At 41.2% G+C, this 22549-nt stretch overlaps 1 protein-coding gene across 2 annotated transcripts in view; it reads right to left on the minus strand.

The window, feature by feature from the left end:
* MYO1D (myosin ID) overlaps positions 1-22549 on the minus strand; it is a 361516-nt gene that overhangs the window by 210598 nt on the left and 128369 nt on the right. For both annotated transcript variants that reach the window (XM_043583686.1, XM_043583687.1), the window contains exons 14-15: positions 20472-20604; positions 5425-5591 (exon numbers count right to left, since the gene is read on the minus strand). In XM_043583686.1, the coding sequence (XP_043439621.1) occupies positions 5425-5591; positions 20472-20604 (300 nt within the window). The remainder of the gene's footprint in view (positions 1-5424; positions 5592-20471; positions 20605-22549) is intronic.

Consider the following 22549-nt stretch of genomic DNA (forward strand, 5'->3'; position numbering starts at 1 on the left):
AGAAGACTTTTTAGAGAGGATCTATGAATACTAAACTCTTTGAACCTATATATGTCAGAAAATATTTTTATTGTACTCAGACTCTTAAATGATAATTTGGCATGGAATAAAATTCTAAGTATAAAGTTCACTTCCCCTCACTGTCAAGATATTGCCGCTTTGTCTATTTGCATCAAATGTTGCTAATGAGAAGTCTGATATCCATATGATTTTCATTCCCTGGTAGTATTTTTTGTCTCTTTTTTTTTTTTTAGGAGCTCTAAGTATCTCTCTTTATCTCTTACCATTCTAAAAGTGAACATAATGTACTTAGGTTTCATTTTTTTTTAAATTCACATGCTTTACACTGAAGGCATTCTTTCAGTTTGAAGATTTCTGTCTTTTTTTTTGGGTCAGGAAAATTCCTGGCCACCGTTTGTTCATACAGTGCGTCCCCCCTCTTCTCTCCGCTCCTCTCGCTCCTGCTGAACAGGTGTTGGCACTCTTGGATGAAGCTTATGTACTGTCTGAGCTTTCTTTAGCATCTCCCATCTCGTTTTCTCTGTCGTGAGATCTGGAAGAAGTCTTCAAACTTGATCTTCCAGCTCACTAATTTGCTTTTTAAAAGAAGTTTAATTTTTTTAATTGTGGCAAAATTTACATGCAGTAAAATGCACACATTTAGGTATACAACTCATCAAGTTTTGAACAATGTATACACCCTTAAAACTGACATCCGTTAAGATGCAGAATATCTCCACAATCTCAGAGAGCTCCTGGCTCTCCTTCTCCATCAATTTCCCCACTCCAGAACTCACACCTGTCCTGGTTTCTATCTGTTCTTGAACTTCATAAAAGTGGCAGCATAAAGTATGTATTCTTTTGTGACTTATCTTTTTTCTCAACATAATGTGTTATTCATTCCCTCTAACGCTGGTTAGTAGCCACTGTACAATTATCCGACAAGTTGCTGACTCATTCTCCTACTGATGGGTAATTCTCTCTTCAGTTGTGTTTATTCTGAATGTGTTTAATCTCTAATGATTCTTTTTAAAAAATTTATTTATTTTGAGATAGACAGAGAAAGCAAGCAGGGGAGGGGCAGAAAGAGAGAGGGAGAGAGAGAATCCCAAGCAGACTCCACACTATCAGCTCAGAGCCCGATGTGGGGCTCGAACTCACAAACCGCAAGATCATGACCTGAGCTGAAACCAAGAGTCAGACGCTTAACCAACTGGGCCACCCAGGTGCCCCTCTAATGATTCTTTTCAATATTTACCTGTTCTTATTTCTAACTTCATATTCCTATTATATAGGACCATAATTTCTCTCCTTCATCTCTCTGAAAATATTAAACAGGCTTGTTCCAATGCCATTTACTCCTTGGTCTGATTCCTCAGGGGTGAGGTTCTGCATCTGTTGAGATTACTGTCTCTTTTTCATTGTCTGGTCTCTCTCAGACATTTGGCTGTGATCTCGTCTACTTCCATAGAGTCCTTCTGTGTACATCTTGGCCTTGGTGGGCCTCTAGTCAAGTGGCTACTGTTGCTTCCTGGGTGTTGGCCATTGTGCCTACAATGTCTCCCTTGTCCTGGCCACTGTGGCAAACTCCAGCACAGCAGCCGGGATGGCTTCCTGAATGGCAAAGGCAGTCTTTCCTTAAAACTGCAACCTTGGTTGTACCTGGGTCTTCACATCTGTTTCACATCAGATTTAGGAGGGAGTCCTATTTCCAAGTTCACTGAGACGACCCTCCCCCCCCCCCCCCGCCTTCTTGATTCCATAGCGTGGTTGTGCATTTTCTTCGTTTTAAAGACACACAATTTACATTATTTGGGAACATCAGATGTTCTTGGGGTAAAAGTGGATTTAAGCTTACACTGCTAAGACCGCCATTATTTGAAATTCACAGGTTCTTTCTGATCTTTCCTATTGTATTTTTATGTATGTTTTAGAAAACATATTCCCATCCTTATGGCATGTGTCTCATGCCAAGAAAAAAACACACCAAACCCTCCTGAGTTGAATGTAGAAGATATGTATGCACTTACAAAATTCCTTGTCTCCTCCAAGTCAAGCTTGCTTGCTTACTGTTCTCTTACCTCAGCTACTCTCCACGGCTCATGGAGTCGGATCATGTGTCTCATGATCACACATTTTCGGTTCAGCCCCATCCTATAGTTACCCAGCCCCCACCCTGCTCATTTTAATTTCTGATTTTTTTATGGGTGGTAACAAAATAACAAATTCTGACTGAGCAGTTGCTAGAATTCTAAGAATAATAACAGCAGACAAGCAATCTCTCTAACATAATTCTACACTGTTTGAAATCAAGACTCAGAATGAACACATCTCTATTCATGAAAACATTCCAACTTTACAGCCTCAATAAGCAAATGAAACACCAAGTCTAAAGAACAGTATGATTTTAATAAGGAAGATGGTCAGTTTTGAGCATGACCTTTTGATCGATGTCAAATCAAATTCGAATTTTCCAGGCTACTGTGCTTTACTCATTCTAGGGGGTCTCCATTTAGCGCAATCTCTTTCACTTCTGTGCAAAAGCAGCTGAACACCGGTGGAGGAAAACAGTAACGCTGGTCGCCTCACTGTCCATTTATAACCTCAGATCTCACACGGACGCTCAGATCTTCCTGGTGGCAATCCTTCCGTATGAACCTGTGCTTTCCCACTCTCCAAAATGAGATTTCCTACTTCCCCTCAAACCTCCCACACCACCCCTCCTTGTCCTCACTCTCCACTCCTGGTCTCGCCTCATACTTGATTAAGGACACAGAAGCAGTCAGATAGGAACATGTTCATAAGCCAGCTTTTGGGCCTTTCTGCATCCATATTCGTATTCTCTGTCTTTTGTCCTGTTGCTATGGGGGAAGTGTCCCCGCTCTGACCTAGAGCTGACAAACCTTCCACCTGTGCTTGGGATTCTGAGCCTTGCCTTCTCAGGGATATCATGGTGATGACAATGACCTCCCTTTCTCCTGCACCACCAGGTTCTCCCTCTGTTCCGCATCAGCCCCACCTGCATACATTCCCTAGTGTCTCCTGACCTCACATCCCACTCCTGCTCCTGCTTCCTTCCATTCTTCCTGCCCTCATTCACGGCATGGATACTTGAGTTGTCTACGGGCATCTGGCCTCTCACTTCGCCTTCCCAACCTGTTCAGATCGGGTTCTGCACAACCTATTCTCCCTTGACCCCTATGTTGCCAAATCTAATGCTTAAGCTTCTGCCTTTATCTTACTTGATTGCGCAGCAACATTTGATCTGACGACTCTGCTTTTTCTTTTTGAAATACCATCTTCTTTCGGCTTCTGTGACATAACCCTCCCCTGGCATCTCATCTGTCTCACTGGTTGCTCCTTCTCTTCTCTTCGGTGGTTCCTTCCTCTCAGATCGCACAGGATCTGAATGGGCTCCTTCTCATGTATCCAGCTCTAAGACTTTATATAGGACGTCTACATTAACTACTCCAGCATCTCATCTCCAGCCTGCGCTTCCTCCCGGAGCTCCAGATATGTGTGTTTAGTAACTTACTTAATGTTTCTATCTAGATTTCTCGTAGCCATTTCAAACCTAATGGTCAACAGACAAATCTCAATTCTGTCTTTGCCCCTGTTCCACGACCTCCTCAAGCTTCTCTCTTACCCTGTCTTTTGTCGGCATATGGCACTATGCTTACCCAGATGCTCATGCCAAAACCTAATTGTCACCCTCTGTTCCTCTCTATTCCTCTCTTATCCAGCCAATCCGTGAGCAAGCCTTGCCAACTTTCCCCTAAGACATACCTCAAATGTGTCCATACCCTTGGATCTGTAAGAATCTCTTGCTCATGGTGCTATCAAGCCCCCTTCCCTGGGCTCCTACAGTGACATCCCTAAATGTCACCTCGCTTCCTATCCACACGGCAGCCACAGTATCTCCTCAGATAACCGTAAGATTGTGTTGCTCCTGGCTTCAAATCCACCAACGGGTTCCCACCACATTTAGCCAAAATCGCAACTGTTTAGTCTGGATTACAGAATTTGACATGATCTGGCCCCTGTCCACCTCTCTGATTTCATCTTATACCACTGCCCTGTCCGTGAGCAGCCTCCAACCACACGGCTACATTTGCTACCTAACATACCACACTTACCACTACAGTAGAGCCTTTCTCTCACTGTTCCCTCTGCCCTACCTGCTCCTCTCTCTGACCTTTGTATGGCTGGTTCCTGTCAGCATCATCTCCTTAGAGACTCTTCTGACCAACCAATATTTTATCTATTTATTCACATTTTGTGGAATCTGTAGTCTGTAGAAAATGTTCAATGAATGTTTTTAGATAAATAAACAGATGGAATTTAAAGGGACTTGATGAGTCCCAGTTGTCCACTATCATCATCATGACTAACAATAAATAACAGCAGTGATGATATCTTACATATAGTGAATGACTGCTATATGTCAGGTTCTATTTTGAATTTTTTTTTTAATGTTTATTTATTTTTGAGAGAGACAGAGAAAGAATGCGAGTGGGTTAGGGGCAGAGAGAGAGAGGGAGACACAGAATCCAAAGCAGACTCCAGGTTGTCAGTACAGAGCCTGACACGGGGCTCGAACTCACGAGCTGTGAGATCATGACCTGAGCTGAAGTCAGACGCTCAACCGACTGAGCCACCCAGGCGCCCCATGCCAGGTTCTATTCTAAGTGCTTTATAGATATAGATATATAGATATGGATATGGATATGGATTATGGATATAATCTTATTTAATGCTCCAGAAACCCTAAAAAGTAGTTACTATTATTACCCCCTTTTTATACATGAGGAAACAGAGGCATTGAAAGATTAGGTGATTTGCCCAAGGTCAAAAAGCTAAGAAATAGCAAGGCCAGGATTCAAACCAGGTAGACTAATTTCAAGGTCTTCATGATTAATTGCTTAATATTTTGTTGTTATGATAATTACTAATACTGGTAATGACAAAGCAGCATTAATTGGGCATCCATTATGTGCCAGGCACCTAGCTTTTTTACTTAGGCTAATTTAATGAGGTAGTATTATTATACTCATTTTATAGATGCAGAAACAGAGTCGGACATTAAATTTCTGGCCTAAGATCACACAGCAAATGAGTGGCATACCCCGGATTCCAACCCAGATGTGCCTCCCATGTGCCATGGAAGTCCATGATCTTCCTCCCATGCTATATGGCCCACATCTTCTCCCCAAAGAATGAATCTTTTCTCACGGCCCATAAACCGCAGACTTAGGGAGAGTCTCCTGCTGACTCTGAGAAAGTCTTTCATATTTGCGTTTCCCTCAACTCTTCCTCTTTCAACAGATATTTAGACTATCTGACACGTGCTGACGAAGCGTCACACACGGGGAGCACTCCGGAGTTCTCAGGGTCTGCCAGGTTCTTTGTTTAGTCCATTCTCACCTGTGAAGAAACTTCTCGTAGGTCTGGCGGAAGGCAAACCCCGCCCGCCGCACCCTCACATTTTCCAGTAGTCCAAGATACTCTACTTGGTGGCGACAGCGCTCATCGTCAAATATCTGTGGGGATTTCTTGTCATTGGGTTTGATGCAACGTACATAATAGGGCTCCTAAAGAAATAAATCAGCAAATGGTAAGTTTCACTGGAGAAAAATCCCAAACTAAGGATGCTAATGTGTAATTAGTGTTAATTGTGTCAAATTAAGCTCAGTGCCTCCAATTTCTCAGACATAAACTTGGGAATAGTTATTCTTCCTTCTCCTTCAAGACTGGAAGTTCTTGTGCATTTAGCTAAAATTTTGCTTTATTATATTCTAGGAATCATCAGGAATTGTAGAAAGGGGATAAAACTAAGGGGTAAACAGTTGAGACATGTAAACATTGAGTTTATGTGTCTTGACAGAAAGAAGGTTAAAAAGTACCAGAAAGAGTAATTTAATAGAAAGAGGCAGGAGCCGTGCTAAAGATGAACTGCCATGAAGAATGTGCAACGTAAACACAGCCCTGGCACATGGCAAGTGCTCCATAGTGTCAGCCACCATCATCACCACCACTGACATCATCACAGTAGTTTGTGCTTTTGAAAACGAGATTAAAATTTATAAGGAGAGAAGTTGCAAAACCTCCTGTAGGTGTCAGGGACTCTAAGAAAGAGCCTAGCAAGAAACCCCTCCCTTTGGGCCAATTAAGTTTTGTACCATGCATCAGATCATAACTCCTTTTAAGTATAAAACTGCTGGCATAGATCCTGGTCTGCTGAAGGTAACAAATTATCACTGGATGAATCAAGGAGGTCAAATGTATCCTACTTGCAGAGTAAAGAGTTACGTTCCCTTCTCTGATCTATTACCTAGCAGACACACAGATGCACTTTAATTAAGAGACAGAGTCTTCTGTAGATAATTAGGCAATTTTGAGCTCCACTGTGGGCTGGAGGTAAAAAGTAGTAGTAAATAATTTAAGAAGTAGGAGAGATTTGAAGAATGAGAAGTTACTTGCATTCTGAACGGAGTGAGTTTTCAACATCTACACAGGAAGCTCCAAGTATAGACTTATCATGCTACTTTCCATGATGAAAAAAGAATGCCACTTTCTTCCTTCTTCTAGGCCCTACTGTATTGGTTTTCTATTGCTGCTGCTGCAGATTACCACGGAGACTGCTTAAAAGCACAAAGTTGAACAAAAATCAAAATGGCTGCACTAATGCTCCAGTGAGGTTGGATCTTAAAGGAACCTTCTTCGTCTCTTCCGCAAACCTCCCTCTTCCCTTCTTAGCCTTTTGCTCCAGGAACCTGGTACCAGCCTAAAGACACAAGGAAGGGGGCTGGTATCACCCACACAACTGCTGTCAGAACAGGCTAGATCCTGTGTGTCCCTATAAAACGCCCCAGCCCCTTCCTCCGGGAGGGCTTGCAGTTTTTGAAGGCCCTGGCCTGCTGCGCAATAAAGCTGTCATTCCCCTTTATCCCAAACTCTGTCTTCGAGTTATACTTCGGCTCCGAAACATGGAGGTTGCTTTTCGACAGCACCACAAATTCAGTGGCTTAAAACAACACAAATTTATTCTCATACAGTTCTGGAGGTCAGCAGTCTAAGATGGTTCTCGCTGGGCTAAAAATCCTGGTGTCAGCAGGGCTCTTATTTTCTAGAGACTCTTAGAGAGAACCCACTTTCTTATCTTTTCCAGCTTCTAGAGGCTGCCCATATTTCTTGGCTTATGGCCTCCTTCCATCTTGAAAGCCAGTAATGAGCAGCCTGTCGAGTCTTTTGAATGATAGACCATCTCCCTGGTTCTGACTCTTCTGCATCCTCTTCTTTCCCTTTGAAGGACTCTTAAATTTACACAGCGCCTACTTGGATAATGCAGGAGAATGTCTTTATTTTGAGGTCAAAAATCAGCAGTCTTTACTCCATCTGCAACCTTCATTCCACCTTGTCATGCAACATAACATGTTTACATGTTCTGGGGAGTCAGGCATGGACAACCTTGGGGGGCTCTAATAAAATCTCAACCCCCCACCCCCGCCTCTCTGGACTTTGTCCCAGGTTTCTACCACAGAACTTCTAAAACCCTTGGAATTTCCTCAGTGGTAGGAGTATCTTTGTTATGCTAATGAAACAACTCAGACCCAGTTCCCAGACAGCTCCAGGACAAGGGGGGGGGGGGGGGGGGGGGGTAGTGTAGTCATCACAAAAACCCTCCACAGGATTAGAGGGATGGGACTTTCAGCAGTCTGACCTCCAGGGAGGGGAGGAAGGCTGCAGGTTGAGTCCAATCACAGACTCAAGATTTCACCAGTCATGCTTAGGTCATAAAACCCGGATTTAAAAAAACTCAGACACCGAGGCTCCAAGGAGCTTTCTGGTTGGTGAACATATTATCCCATGGGGAGGGTGATGGACCCTATCTCCACAGGGGCAGAGGCTCTTGCTCTCCGGATGCCCAGACCCTCCAGACCTTGTTGCTCTGTGTATCTCTTCATCTGGCTGTTCTGGGTAGTTAGTGTCAGGATTGAACTGAATTGTAGGACACTCTGTTGGGGTCACAGAGACCTGGAGCTGAAATGCAGAGCCCATTATTCTGCCTAGCATACCCGCCTCTTTTCATCACATCTGTGGCAGATTTAAAAAACAAACAGCTTTTTGCTGTACCTCCCAACGAGAGGCGAATTTTCCACCCCACTCCTGGGATCTGGGCTGCCCTTGTGATGTGTCTTACCCAACAGAATATGGCAGAAGTGATACTGGGTTATTTGTGGAGACTCATCCTTGAGAGGCTTTGAACTTTTGGAACACCTCTTCCATCATGTGAAGAAATCCAGGACTAAAAACTAGATGCAGAAAGAGGCCAAGGTATCCCAGTCACCCAGCATGTGAGTGAGCCATTTTAGACCATGTAACCTCAGCTGACCACAGCCACCTGGTGAGCCAGTGGGACTGGCTAGTGAACCCCCCAGATCATGAGACACAATAAACTGTTGTTCGAGGCACTAGATTTGAGGGTGGTTTGTTATCAATTAACAGACAACTGATACTTCTTCCCTATTCTGGAACACCAATCCTTGGCTTAGGTATTAAGCAAAGGATCGATATTGTTATAAAGTACAAGCAGAATCTTACAAATAGTGATGAGTGACAAAACGTTCACTGAATCTGTAATGGAAGATTTATAGGGAAAGACTGCAGCTCCCTTTTAAAATCTTTTTTTTTTTTTTTGTAATGCTTATTTATTTTTGAGAGCGAAAGGGTAGGAGAAACAGAGCATGATTGGGGTTTGGGGCACAGAGAGGGAGACACAGAATCTTAAGCCGGCTCCAGGCTCTGAGCTGTCAGCACAGAGCCTGACACGGGCTTGGAACTCATGAACTGTGGGATCATGACCTGAGCCGAAGTCGGACACTTAACCAACTGAGCCATCCAGCTGCCCCAGTGTGGCTCACTTTTTAAAAGTTTAAGTAAATTTAAAACAACCTTAATGGGATGGGGAAGGGAGGTGGGGGTCCTATTTATGTGAGGGCTACAGGGCTTTTATTGCTTGATGAATAAACCAAGAGAGTGTCACTAGCACAGCAGATATCAAAATGCTACTAAATCTATCTGTACACTTTGGCAGTGGTGTAACAGGATAAGCATCACATACGGAGAAAGGGGAACCCTCTTGCACTGCTGGTGGGAACGCAGACTGGTACAGCCACTCTGGAAAACAGTATGGAGGCTCCTCAGTAAACTAAAAATGGAACTATCCTATGATCCAGCAATTACACTATTAGGTACTTACCCAAAGGATACAAAAATACAGATTCAAAAGGGCACATGCACCCTAATGTTTATAGCAGCATTATCAACGATAGCCAAACTATGGAGAGAGCCCAAATGGCCATCAACTGATGGATGGATAAGGAAGATGTGGTATATATACACAATGGAGTATTAATCAGCCATCAAAAAGAATGAAATCTTGCCATTTGCAATGACGTGGGTGGAACTAGAATAGTATTACGCTAACTGAAATAAGTCAGCCAGAGAAAGACAAATCCTATATGATTTCACTCATATGTGGAATTTAAGAAACAAAACAGATGAACATATGGGAAGAGGTGGGGAAGAAAAGAGAGAGAAACAAACCACAAGAGACTCTTAACAATAAAGAACAAACTGAGGGTTGATGGAGGGAGGTCAGCGAGGGAGGGGCTAGATGGGTGATGGGTATTAAGGAGGGAACTTGTTATGATAAGCACTGAGTATTGTATGTAAGTGATGAATCACTGAATTCTACTCTTGAAACCAATATTGCACTGTATATTAGCTAAAATTTAAATAAATGCATCTAAATAAATAAATAAATAAATAAGCAAGCAAGCTGTATTTATTTTAAAAAAGAGAATAAGCATCACACAGAATCAGGACACTTGGGCATTCACTGTCTCTGCTCTTAACTAACTATGATAGTCTCTCTGGACCTAATTATCTAATTTATAAAAAGAGAGTATTAGGGCTTCCACTTCAGTAATGATGGACTAGTTTATTTTTTTTTTATTTTTTATTTATTTTTTATTTATTTAAAAAAAATTTTTTTTTCAACGTTTATTTATTTGTGGGACAGAGAGAGACAGAGCATGAACGGGGGAGGGGCAGAGAAAGAGGGAGACACAGAATCGGAAACAGGCTCCAGGCTCTGAGCCATCAGCCCAGAGCCTGACGCGGGGCTCAAACTCACGGACCGCGAGATCGTGACCTGGCTGAAGTCGGAAGCTTAACCGACTGCGCCACCCAGGCACCCCATGATGGACTAGTTTAAACCAACACCCATGCTGCAGACATCTAGAATCGGCAATTCAAATATTTTAAAAATTTTGCTTAAAGACAGTGGAGAATTATGGGGACCAGAATCTAGCAGGACCGTGGAAGTTTCCAGGTCTGAGAAGTCCTTTTTCCTGGGGGAATTTCCCAACTCCAGAGGAAGCAGATGGGATCTGGGTAGAGGTTTTGGCAGCCTCAGGGGGCTGGCAGGACAGAGATCAGAGAGCAGGGCCTGAAAAGGAGGAGGTCATGGGTAAACCCCTCTCACTTTGGGCTGGGATCCGAAAAGGCTGCCACTAGCAATGAGGGTGAGTCAGAAGCAGGCAGTCCCTCACAGGGACTTGAAATAGCATAGCTCTTGGTTGCCTAAAAGGAGCCAAGGTAAATCTTTCCTGGAGAAAGATTACATAAACTTAGGTCTCCAGTTATTTCTATAAACAATTTTGCCAATATTATGTTGGGAGCAAAATAGAAATTACCCAGACACATAAGGAACCATGATAACAAGAATTAGAAACAGCAAAACAGTATACAAAACAAACAGACCTGCGGGGATCCACATAATGGAGTTAATAGTGAGAATACAATACCTATGCTTACCATGCTCGAGATGACAAAAGACAATACTGAGAATTTTTAGAGAATCAGAAACTATGTATGTAAAAAATGAACTGAATCAATTTAAAAACACAGGACTGAAAAATACAATGATGGAAACTGAGACGTCAGTAGATCAGTAGACAGGAAGATTATGAACAGCTGAAGGTGGGTGAGAAGAAATTCCCCAGAATGAAGCATGGAGAGACGAAAAGATGGAAACAAAAGGAGAGAGGTTAAGAGGCATAGTAGCTATGGTGAGATGGTCCGAGTAACTCAAATCCTGAAGGAGAGGAGACAGAAGGGGAGAAGCAGTATTTGAAGAGCCAATAGCCAAGAGTTTTGCAAAACTGATGAAAACCCAACTAAGACAAATTGAAGAAGTCCTATGAATTGTGAGGATAAAAACCAAAACAAAACAACAACACTACACTCAGAAAGTCATAGTAAAACTTCTGACTACCAAAGAAGAGCAGCCAGAGGAGAAAAGATCCATTACCTCAAGGAGCAACAAACAGACTGACAGCTGACTTCTCACAAGAAACCACGGGATCCAGAAGACAAAGGAGTGTTATCTCTGAAGTGCTGACAAAATTGCCAACATAGAATTTTGCACCCAGCAACAATATTCTTCCCAAACGAAAACAGTATACGATATTTTCAGGTAAACAAAAGCAGAGACTCTGTCAACAACAGACTTCAAATATAACAGGATAAAATTCAGGCATAAGAAAAATGGTCCCAGATGAAGGTTAATGGTACAGAAAGGAAAAAAGAAGTGATAAATGGATAAATCTAAACACATACTGACTATATGTAGTAACAACGATGATGATGTCATCTTGCTGGCCACACGCGTGCACACGTGTGCACACGCACACACACACGTACACTTATAATACATGACCAAAACAGCATAGAAGTTGAGAGGAAGGCAAATGGAATTAAAATGTTTATGGACCTTGCATTGTCTAGGAAGGAGGTAAAAGTGCCAAATAGTATTAGATTTTTTACATTCAAGAATGGGATTATAATCACTCAACCACCAAAACAATATTATGATATAAATCTTCCAGAATAATAAAGAATAATCACAACACTGAGTGGCAGGGGCCAGAGGGTGAGGAAAGGGTGCCTTCTGAGGTTTAACTAAATATTCTGACTAAAGGACTCATAGGCACATGTGGCATGAGTCTACTCAGGACAAAAACATGGCTTGCCAACAGAAGTGTCACAGTCCTTGCAGCAGTCCACACAGCAGTCAGGTGACAGCTTAAGGACAAAGAGATAAGACCCACATTGGGCAGGCATGGAAAGTACCCTTGGTTTAAAAGCCTCATGCCCCATAGTATCTAATATCCCTTAATGTAGGTCTGAAGACATAGCTTCCAGGGTTCTTAAAAGGGACATTCTTAATACAGGAGTCACCACAGTCAGGGAAGCCCACATAAATCATCTCCACCAGACATTTGTTATTCTCTCAGTGGAGATGCAATTTACAAAAAGGGGTAATTTTTAAGTCATAAGAAATGTTGCACAGTAATACTGTCGAGATACACCTTACTGGGTTAACAGGGGAACAGAGCTAGAAATTTAACTGAGGTTTAGTTGTGAAGCAGAAGGAACAGAATTTTGTTTACTCTTTGCCCACAATCACCAATCTAAAAGAAAGAAAGGAAAGAGAAAGAAATACAAAAGCATCAAACAGAAAGCACTAACGAGATAGTCCAATTAAATGCCACATGTAGAAACTACATTAAAAGTCATGTAGAGTAATGACATACTCAAAAGACAAAGATTGTCAGATTGCATAAAAAAACAAATCTTACTATATGCTACTTACAAGACACATACTTGAAACACAGGGTTACAGAAACGTTGAAAGTAAAAGGGTGGGAAAAGATACACCAGCAAACCTGGCCAAGAGAGAAGGTGGTGTAACTGTTTTATTCATGCAAAGGCAAAAAGTGATACAGAAATAGAGAGGCATTTCATAATGATAAATAACTCAAACACTAGGAAGAAATAATAGTTCTAACTTGAACAAGCCTAAATAAAATCTTAAAATATCTAAGGCAAAAACAGAAGATACAACAAGGAGGAAGAGACAAATTCAGAATCACAGATTTTGGCATTTTCGGCACTGACAAAACTAAGAGCTTAGTAAGAACTGGACAACAATATAATTAGCAACCTTGATCTAGTGGATGTGTACAGAGTATAACACAAGTTATTTCTCTCTATATAAACAAAATATATACATAAAGAACATTTAACAAATTTCTAAGGATTGAAATCACACAGAGTATATATTCCCTGACCAAATGATATTAAGCTGGAAATCAAGAGCAAAGGATAATTAGAAAAATCGTATACGTCTGGGAATTAAGAAACATAATTCTAGGTGACCTTTGGGTCAAAAAGAAAATTACGGTGTGAATTTAGAAATATTCTGAACTCGATAATTTATAATTATGTGGGCAAAGCAATCTTCGTATAAGGTATTACTGGAGTGGTATAAGTAACTTCACTAAACAAAAACCAGTTAAATGGAATTTTACCAGTACTGATGATGCACAGGAAGTTACCACTAGCTCAGACACTGATGACCAACTAAGGGGTGGGGGGAATCCTATCCATCCTGTTCAGTAATATAAAATCTTCAGTTAAGGAATCTACTGGAAATACTCTCTCTATATTTAATCAGCATTCTATCTCAATTTATAAATGCCGCCTCCTCTCTCATTTATAAATATCCAGACTGACTCAGCCTAAGAAACTCTAAATTTGACAAATTCAAGAGTCTTATAAAGATTAAACGGAAAGAGTTAATACTGATCTCAATCTCTGGCATGTTTTAGCCTGTTTCTCCCTCTCTTTTATGTAAAAAACATTATTTGTGAAGGCACACTGATCGGTCTATGTATTAGCCAGAAGGCACTGTAGTTAGACATCTGCCTATCTAACTTGCTTTGAACACTGCCAAATAGAGTCACAGGCAAATTCAAGTTCATTTAATAATTTACTGACCATCTGTTTAGGGTGCACCTCATGAGATATCAAGAGATATATAAAATTAGTAGAACTCCCTCCCTATGTTTAAAAGACTTATAATCCAGGTGGGGAGACAAGACATGCATTGAATACATTGTGTAGATTCTGAGACAAAGTGAGGGGTCAGGACTTCCACTTCTGGTGGTGGAGGACCAAGCAATGCTACAAGCTTCCTGATGAAGTCATTAGGAAAAGCGCTAGACAGATATGGGAAGGGGGGGAATCTTCTCAAACGCATCAGAGAGCTAATAAGATAACCAAGATGAGAGTAAGACTACAATGGAAAGCGGTGGGGCCGGACTTCAGGGCAGTTTTCATCTGGACAGCCACGAGACTACCACAGTTTCTGACGGCCTTGTGGGGCCAGGGGGCTGCAGGTTGGAACCCAAAGCCATAGACAAGGGACACTGGTCTGCAATCCTAAAGAGCTAACCCTGGGAGTCCAAGGTGGATGGAAAACAATTTGGTCCATTGCTGACCCACTCCAGATCCTGAAATTGGGTTGGGGTGACCCTGGATTGTCAGAATTTGTCTGATACAACTTTTAAACTTAAATGTTTAATTTTTCTGGATTCTTTTTCTTTGACCAAATTGACCATTTGTATCTTTTTTTTTTTTTTTTACATTCGATGTAATCACTACATTTGGATTTATTTCTACCATCTTAATTTATCCTGGCTTTTCTATGTTCTTTAGTCTCCTCTTTCCTATGTTTTATAGAACTGATTACTTACTTCTCATTCTGACCTCAACCCAACTCATTTCTATTCTTTTACTGACTACATGAGGGAATTTAATATGCATTTGTGTGTTATTAGGATTACAAGCTAAGTAATGTTTTTATTATTTTTCTGAATAACCGATGACCTTAAACACCTGAATTCTAATCCCTTATCCTTCTAATTTATATACTATTATTGTGCTATTGGATTCTCATCTGTATTTGTTAAAGTTTATTTTTATTTGAGAGAAAAAGAGCAAGCAGGGGAGGGGCAGAAAGACAGAGGGGGAGAGAGAATTCCAAGCGGGTTCTGCACTGTCAGCACAGAGCCCGATGTGGGGCTCGAACTCACAAACTGTGAGATCATGACCTGAGCCAAAATCAGGAGTCAGATGCTTAACTGACTGAGCCTCCTAGGCACCCCTATTCTACATTTTTTTTTTCAACGTTTATTTATTTTTGGGACAGAGAGAGACAGAGCATGAACGGGGGAGGGGCAGAGAGAGAGGGAGACACAGAATCGGAAACAGGCTCCAGGCTCTGAGCCATCAGCCCAGAGCCTGACGCGGGGCTCGAACTCACGGACCGCGAGATCGTGACCTGGCTGAAGTCGGACGCTTAACCGACTGCGCCACCCAGGCGCCCCTAGGCACCCATATTCTAATCTGTATTTTCAATCCAATATTATTTTAGTTTATTTATGCACACCCACCTATTTACCAATTTCTTTGTTCTTCTTTTTGCATTTCAGACTTTCATTTTGTATACTCTTCCTCCATCCTGATATGTATGTATATCCTTTAGAACGTCCCTTAGTGCGCTTGTAACCCTCTCCTCTTTTTCAGAAAGATTCTTTATTGTGTCTTTGTTCTTGAAACAAATTCATTCTCTTTGTACAGAATTTTGGTTTACAGTTCTTTTCTTTCAGCCTGTTATTCTTTTAAGTGGATCTGCTTTTAAGGCATTTTCTTAGTCTTTGATGTTCTGGGATTTCACAATGTGCCTAGATGCAGATTTCTTGTAACTGTTCCAGCCTGGGATATACCAGACTTCCTGACTCCAAGAGAGTGTTATCTTTCATCACTGTAGAAATTCTCAGCAATATACCTTCCAATATTGCTCTGCCCATCCTCTCCTTTCCATGAGTAACTGATTAGATGCAAGTTAGACCTTTTCATTTTGTCTTCCATGTTTCTTAACAGTGTTTCTTTTTGCTTCATTTCTTGGTCTAAGTAGAATCCTGGATAATTTCCCCACTTCTTTCTTTCATTCCTCTATTCTCTCTTCAGCTTTGTCTAAACTGATGTTAAACCTATCCTTGAGTTGCTAATTTTAATTTCTATCAATTGCCTAGTTACTTGCTTTTTCTCATATTTTTAGGCCTTTGATTTCTTGAAACATACTAAACATTCTTGTATTGTTTCTGATAACTCCATTCTAAGAAGTTTTCATGACTCCGACTCTTGCACCTGGTACTTTGTTCATGTGTGTAGTAATTCTTTGTGGTGAACTCCTTATTTTCCTTAAAACTTTATCTGTGGAAATTCTTGAAGGTCTGGTTTGAAGGTGGTTTCTTCAAGGAAAAAAAACTGTTTGCTTCTATCATATGCTTGGGGATCCCTGGCCATGACCATTTCAAACTAAACTGTTGATTTAAGCTTTTTAGGCCATCCAGGTAGTGTGAATTTGGATTGAAAACCTCATGAAAACTTGCTTACAATGATAAATTCTCCAGAAGTGTTCACTCCCGCTTTGGCTCAGGGCCATGGACCAATATAGGCAGTTTTCCTTTCAGATAATGAGGGATTATTTCTTGTTCACTTTATATGCATCCCTTTGAGGATGCAGTCCTTTGGAGACCTGCCCATGTGTGTGCACATGCACGTTTGTGTATAATCTCTTATTAGACACTCTACTTTGGGCAGGCCCTGGGCTTCACTTGAGGACCTAGCCTTGAACACCTATGCCCAAAGTTACCTACTTCAACAAATCCCCAAAGAGACAGCATCTTCTTTTTCCTTAACTTCTGCCTTCACTCAGTCTGTGGCCTGCATGTTCCTTACTTTCTTATTAGTTCATGGCTGCATTCAAGAAGTGGATTTTTATGTTTTACCTAACATTTTAGTTGTTTTCAGTCGGTTTTAGTAGGTGCTTTCTTCACTATGTTCCCAGCAAATGCATTAGTCATATATATTTTTAAGATCTTCCCATGGTCCTAGATGAAACTGATATCTAATTTTATTTTCTCATATTAACCTACTATGAAGGGAATATTAATCTCATAAAATGAGTTGGGTAGTGGTCTTTTTCCTATCCTCCAAAACAGTTTATATATAATAGGAATTACTGGCTTCTTGGCGGATTTATAAAATGTATCTGTAAAACCATCTGGGTTTCATGTTCTTGGCAAATCTGGGAGAAGGCAGACTTCTGATTAGTAATTCAGAGTCGTTAAGGTTACTAATTTATTCAGATTTTCCATGTCTTCTTGAGTTAATTTTGATAACATTTTTCTAGAAAATTAATTTTTCAAGTTCACTGGCATAGAGTTGTGCACAATATTCTATGCCTTATAAAAATCTCTGTATTATATGAATACACCTTTTTTTCATTCATAATATTGCTTTTTCATCAGTTTCATTAAAGGCTTGTCTATTTGACTAATTTTTTGACCTATTAATTTTAATTTTTGCTTTTTAAAAGTCATTTTCTTACTTCTGTCTTTGATTTTCTTTGGGATTCTTTTTCTGGTTTCTTGAGTGGAGAGGTGAACTTAACTCATTTACTTTCAATCTTGTTTTTTTTTTTAATAAAGATATAACAAGTGGATCACTTTAGCAGCATTCTACAGATTTTGATAAATTCTTTATCATGTAGGTCCATGTATTTTATAATTTCCATTGTGATTTCCTCATCAATATGTGAGTTATCTAGGAGAGGATTTTTCCCTCAAGTTCCCAAGCACATTAAAAAATAAATAAATAAAGGCTGCCCTTTATTTTTATTTGCTGTGAGGATGGAGACTATATCTAAATGGTTATAACTTCCTTTGTGATCTAGTATGTGGCCAGTTCTTGGAAATGTTCTATGTATACTTGAAAGGGATATGTATTTCCTATTCCCTGGGTGCAGCGTTCTTTTGATCCATTAAAGTTTAAATTTGGTTTTCAACGCTTCTGCCTTCTTACTTGTCCGCCTAAAACATCAGTTTCTGGTACAGCTGGTTTAAAATCTCCCACAAGGATTGTGAATTTGTCAACTTTCCTTTTAAAATTGTTTTCAGGTTCTTTTTTTGCTTTATGGAGTTTATGGATAATCACAGCTATATTGGTAGGTACCTAGTTCAAAATGACTCTATTGTCTTGGGTGTTTTCATTTATTGTTATTGATCTCTTTATCTGTATTACTACTTTTTGTCTTAAATTCTATGTTCTTTCACATTAATGTTGCTTTTAATCATTTTGGGGGGGGGAGGGCTTGATGCATTCTTGCTCACCTCTTTCTTTTTCATCGTTCTGCATACTGTTCTGTTTCAGTGTCTCCTAGACAAGCATATGCCTGGATTCTCCATCTGTCTAGTCTTCTTAGTCTATTTACATTTATGGTGAATACCGATTATTTACACTTATTTTGTGTTTTCTAAAAGTAACGTTTTCCTTTGTTGCTTTCCCACCCACCTTCCTGCCTTCTATTGGGCTGAGAGGATGTCTTTATTCCTCTTCTTGTCCCTGTTCTCTCCCTCATTTCCGCTCCTCCATGAACACCCAGACTGGGAAGCTATAGCACAGACTGCCAGGCTCGCTGCCTACCTCCTACCCAGCATCTTTTGTTCTGAGGCAGAATCCTTACTTCTAGCTAGGTGAGCTGCTGACCAGAATAAAAATGCACTTCCCAGCTTCCCTGGAAACTTGGCATAGCAAACAAGATGGAAGGAGCATGCTGTGTGAGGCACCCAGGAAATCTCTTAGGGCAGAGGCCCCAGTTGCCACCTGGGGCCAGGAGGATGGACGCCAAGTGCCAAGTGTGGCTGAGCAGAAAGACAGAAGGGAGCCAGCTCCCTAACCATCTTAAGGGTGCCATACCCATCCTGGAATACCTTCTTCTGTACCTTGTTTACAGGAGAGAGAAATAAATGTCTCTCTTGTTTGAGCCCCTCATTTGGGGATCTCTCTTTTATTAGCAGCTGAATGCAATTCCTGAAACAAATTACAGATGGTTCTAGAATTTTAATTTTTATTTAGAAAGAGAGAGTGTGCATGTGATCAGGGGAGGGGCAGAGAGAAGGGGAGAGGGAGAATCCTAAGTAGGCTCCACACCGGGCATGGAGCTCGATCTCACGACCCTGAGATCATGACCTGAACTGAAATCAAGAGTCAGACACTTAACCAACTGAGCCACCCAGGTGCCCCTGGAATTTTTGTTTTTTAAAAAGGCACATTTAAATACCAATTTTAGAAAATAAAGGTGATTCTTTTCTAGTTAATGAAATACATCTAATATATTTTATAAACTATAACATATTCTATAAGCATGTTTTATAAGATTCTGTATTCTCCATTTCTTGGGTCAAACGCCTCCCTTCTAGGTTCACCGTCCCTCTTGCAGGATGATGCAGGTTGGAGCTGACATGCACAGAGAAGCTAAGGGACAACAGGAACACTTCTAATGGTGTTCTGGTCTTCGGTCCTGGTATCCTCAGCCCTGCCTTTCTGGAGGTTTGATTCTACAAGTCAACAAATTGTGCTTATTTGTTGTCATGTGGGGCCAAAGAAACCTGACAAAATGGAATAGAACGCTACTCAACAGATGTGTTCTTGTGCATTTGCCTAATTTATCCACAGTGAAGTAACCAGAAACAGCATAGATTTAAATTCTTAGAAAGGAAGTTGTTTTTTTTTTAAAAGATAATAATGAAGAATAAAAAACACATGAAAAGCACCAGAACAGGGAAATTAAAAAAAAAAAAAAAAAAAAGAATAAAAATAATGAGCCCCAGAATGCTGCCTAATTTATCAAACTTATCAACAGCAGCAGTTTGGGCTAGAAATCTGCTCTTTAATGGGGGGAAAGAAACAGACTTAAGTTATCAAACAGTACTACACCTGAAAGGAACAATAAAAAGAAGAAACAATGGTCAGTAATACAACATTTTATTTCAACTTTTGTAACAGCTTAAGGACAATACTTAAATACTAAACTTCCTCTTGAAACTCTATCTGGTCATTTTGTATATGGACACGAGATACAGATGGCATATTACTGTTTTTTAAAAATCTTTATTTATTTTGGGAGAGAAAGAGCATGAGTAGGGTAGGGGCAGAGAGAGAGGAGACTGGCCTGAGCCGAAAGCAAGAGTAGGACGTTCAACTGATGGAGCCACCCAGGCGCCCCTGGCATATTACTGTTTAATTCAAGATTTATTTATTTTTTAAGCCAAGCCCTCTCTTCAGTACAGGGCTGAAGCTCATTTTGCTAAGCACACACTCTATTTTAGTTACATATGTATAGTTTTTAAAGATCTCACTAAGAGTTTCCCCTTGTCAACAACCATAAAAAACTCAAATTTAACGAAAAGCATTTCATCTGGCATACAACTATTTCAGCCAGCCATGTTAAAAAAAACAAAACAGGGATAAGAATTCAATTACAACATTCACTTTAAATATCTATATGGTTCAGTGCAATTTATCATAATTACCTAAAAAGCGAATCATACGTTCTCTATAACATATATCAAGAGGGGACCAATGACAGCAAATGGTGCTGACCACCATCAAAAGTGGCGATAAAATGGATACGTAGAAAAGAAAATAATTACCTTTGATGCAAGGTTGTCCACTAAAGCGATCATCGAATTCTTAAACAAGGTGGCAGCGGTCAGAGGTCGCTTGGTCACCTCTGTAATACTCAGTTTGCCTTCGGGCCACATATTCTTCAGCACGGGATTTGAACTGAGAAGCACAGAAAGAGCAATGAGAATGTTACATTCAAATCAGCTGAATAGAAACTGCTAAGGAATCCTGCTGGGCTGCACCCTGGAGCCACAAGGGGACTGCAGACTGGAGCCACGAGTGGACTACACCCTGGAGCCATAGTGGAGTGTAGACTGGAGCCATGAGTGGACTGCACCCTGGAGCCACGAGTGGACTGCACCCTGGAGCCACGAGTGGACTGCACCCTGGAGCCACGAGTGGACTGCACCCTGGAGCCACGAGTGGACTACACCCTGGAGCCATAGTGGAGTGCAGACTGGAGCCACAAGTGGACTGCACCCTGGAGCCACAAGTGAACTGCAGACTGGAGTCACAAAGCCTACCTGGAAAAAAGATTCCATCCAGAAAATTATGCTGAGAGAGCATAGTGGCAGATACCATATCACAGATGGAGAAGATGTGTCCAAACTATCCTACATTTAAAAAATTCTTGGGGCACCTGGGTGGCTCAGCTTGTTAAGTATTCAACTCTTGGTTTCAGCTCAGGCCATGATCTCATGGTTTGTGGGTTCAAGCCCTGTGTTGGGCTCTGCTGATAGTGCAGAGCCTGTTTGGGATTCGCTCTCTCCCTCTCTCTGCCCACCCTGCCCCTCTCTCCCTCGCTCTCCAAATAAATAAATAAACTTAAAAAAAAAAACAAGATTCTTGGGGCACCTGGTTGGCTTAGTTGTGGAGCATGTGACTCTTGATCTCGGGGTTGTGAGGTCAAGCTCCAGGTTGGGTACAGAGATTACTTAAATAAAAAAACTTAAAAAAATTCTTTAAACTTCTTTAAAGTGACATCTACATTATCATTACCTAGGACCCTCAAATGGTTAACACGGCTCTTAAAATACATACATAAAATCAAAAGATTTGGGTGGTCCGCAGGAGGAGGACAAGCCACTAGTGAAAAACGATGCTCAATGTGGCATGGCAGAAAACATGGGCACGAAAGGAGCTTCTCATCAGAAGAAACACTCACACAGAACAGATAACACGACAAAAAGCCAGCTCTTTCTAACAAGGCAGACAGGAATATAAAAGAACCATGTTTACATTGCCTTCCAGTAAATCCCTCACTGCAGCTGAATTTGCACACTCATTTACTGGCAGTTACAATATTTTATTGATGTGACACTAAGACTGTTGCCATCCAATTCCTATGGTGTACTTCAGGCCAGTTTAAATGCTAAAAATTATGTAAAAATCATCATTTAGCTCTGTGGAGACTTTTTTTACAACATGCGTGGTGGTCTCAACTCTGATTTGCTTCCTGTTTCATTTTGGGTGTCTTTGATTTTAAAGTAATTGGAACTCAAACTGTTGTTTCCTGGAAACTTCTTTCTTCCTGCCTTCCTCTCCTCCTTTCTCCCTCCCTTCTTCCTTCCTATTTGTGCACAGTTGTCACATGACGTTACATCGGCTGTAGGTGTACAAACGGTGACTCCGCATCTCTAAATGTCATGCAGCGCTCACGTCCAGTAGCTACCACCTGTCATCGTACGATGCTATTTGTCAGAAATCTTTTTTTTTTTTTAGTTGGGGGCTGAGAAGAGAGAGAAAGGACTCGGCAAGGACATTCTCTGCTGTGTTTACTACTGCCATCGCTTTGCCCGCTGTTCTTTCCCTGGTGTAAAACTGAGAAAACTGAGGTGGTTCCCCAAATACCTAGTAAACTTCTGCACACAGAGGCCCGAAATGACAGGTGTGAGATGCCAGAATAAGTGCCCAGAGAGCAGAGAGGAAAAAGGGAGAGCTGAAGACTGACCGGGCCTGTACAGAGCAGCACTCCCACCCCTCGCCGCTGCTAGCGGGGGGTGCTGACTACCACCAGAAGCGGCGCTAAAATAACCCTATGATCTGTGTGTGGCTCAGGGTCCCCATTTCACCCCTCCCTGCTCCTGTCCCTAGTCTCCCGGTG

The sequence above is a fragment of the Prionailurus bengalensis genome, chromosome E1 (genome assembly GCF_016509475.1).
Source record: "Prionailurus bengalensis isolate Pbe53 chromosome E1, Fcat_Pben_1.1_paternal_pri, whole genome shotgun sequence".
NCBI classification, from domain to species: Eukaryota; Metazoa; Chordata; class Mammalia; order Carnivora; family Felidae; genus Prionailurus; species Prionailurus bengalensis.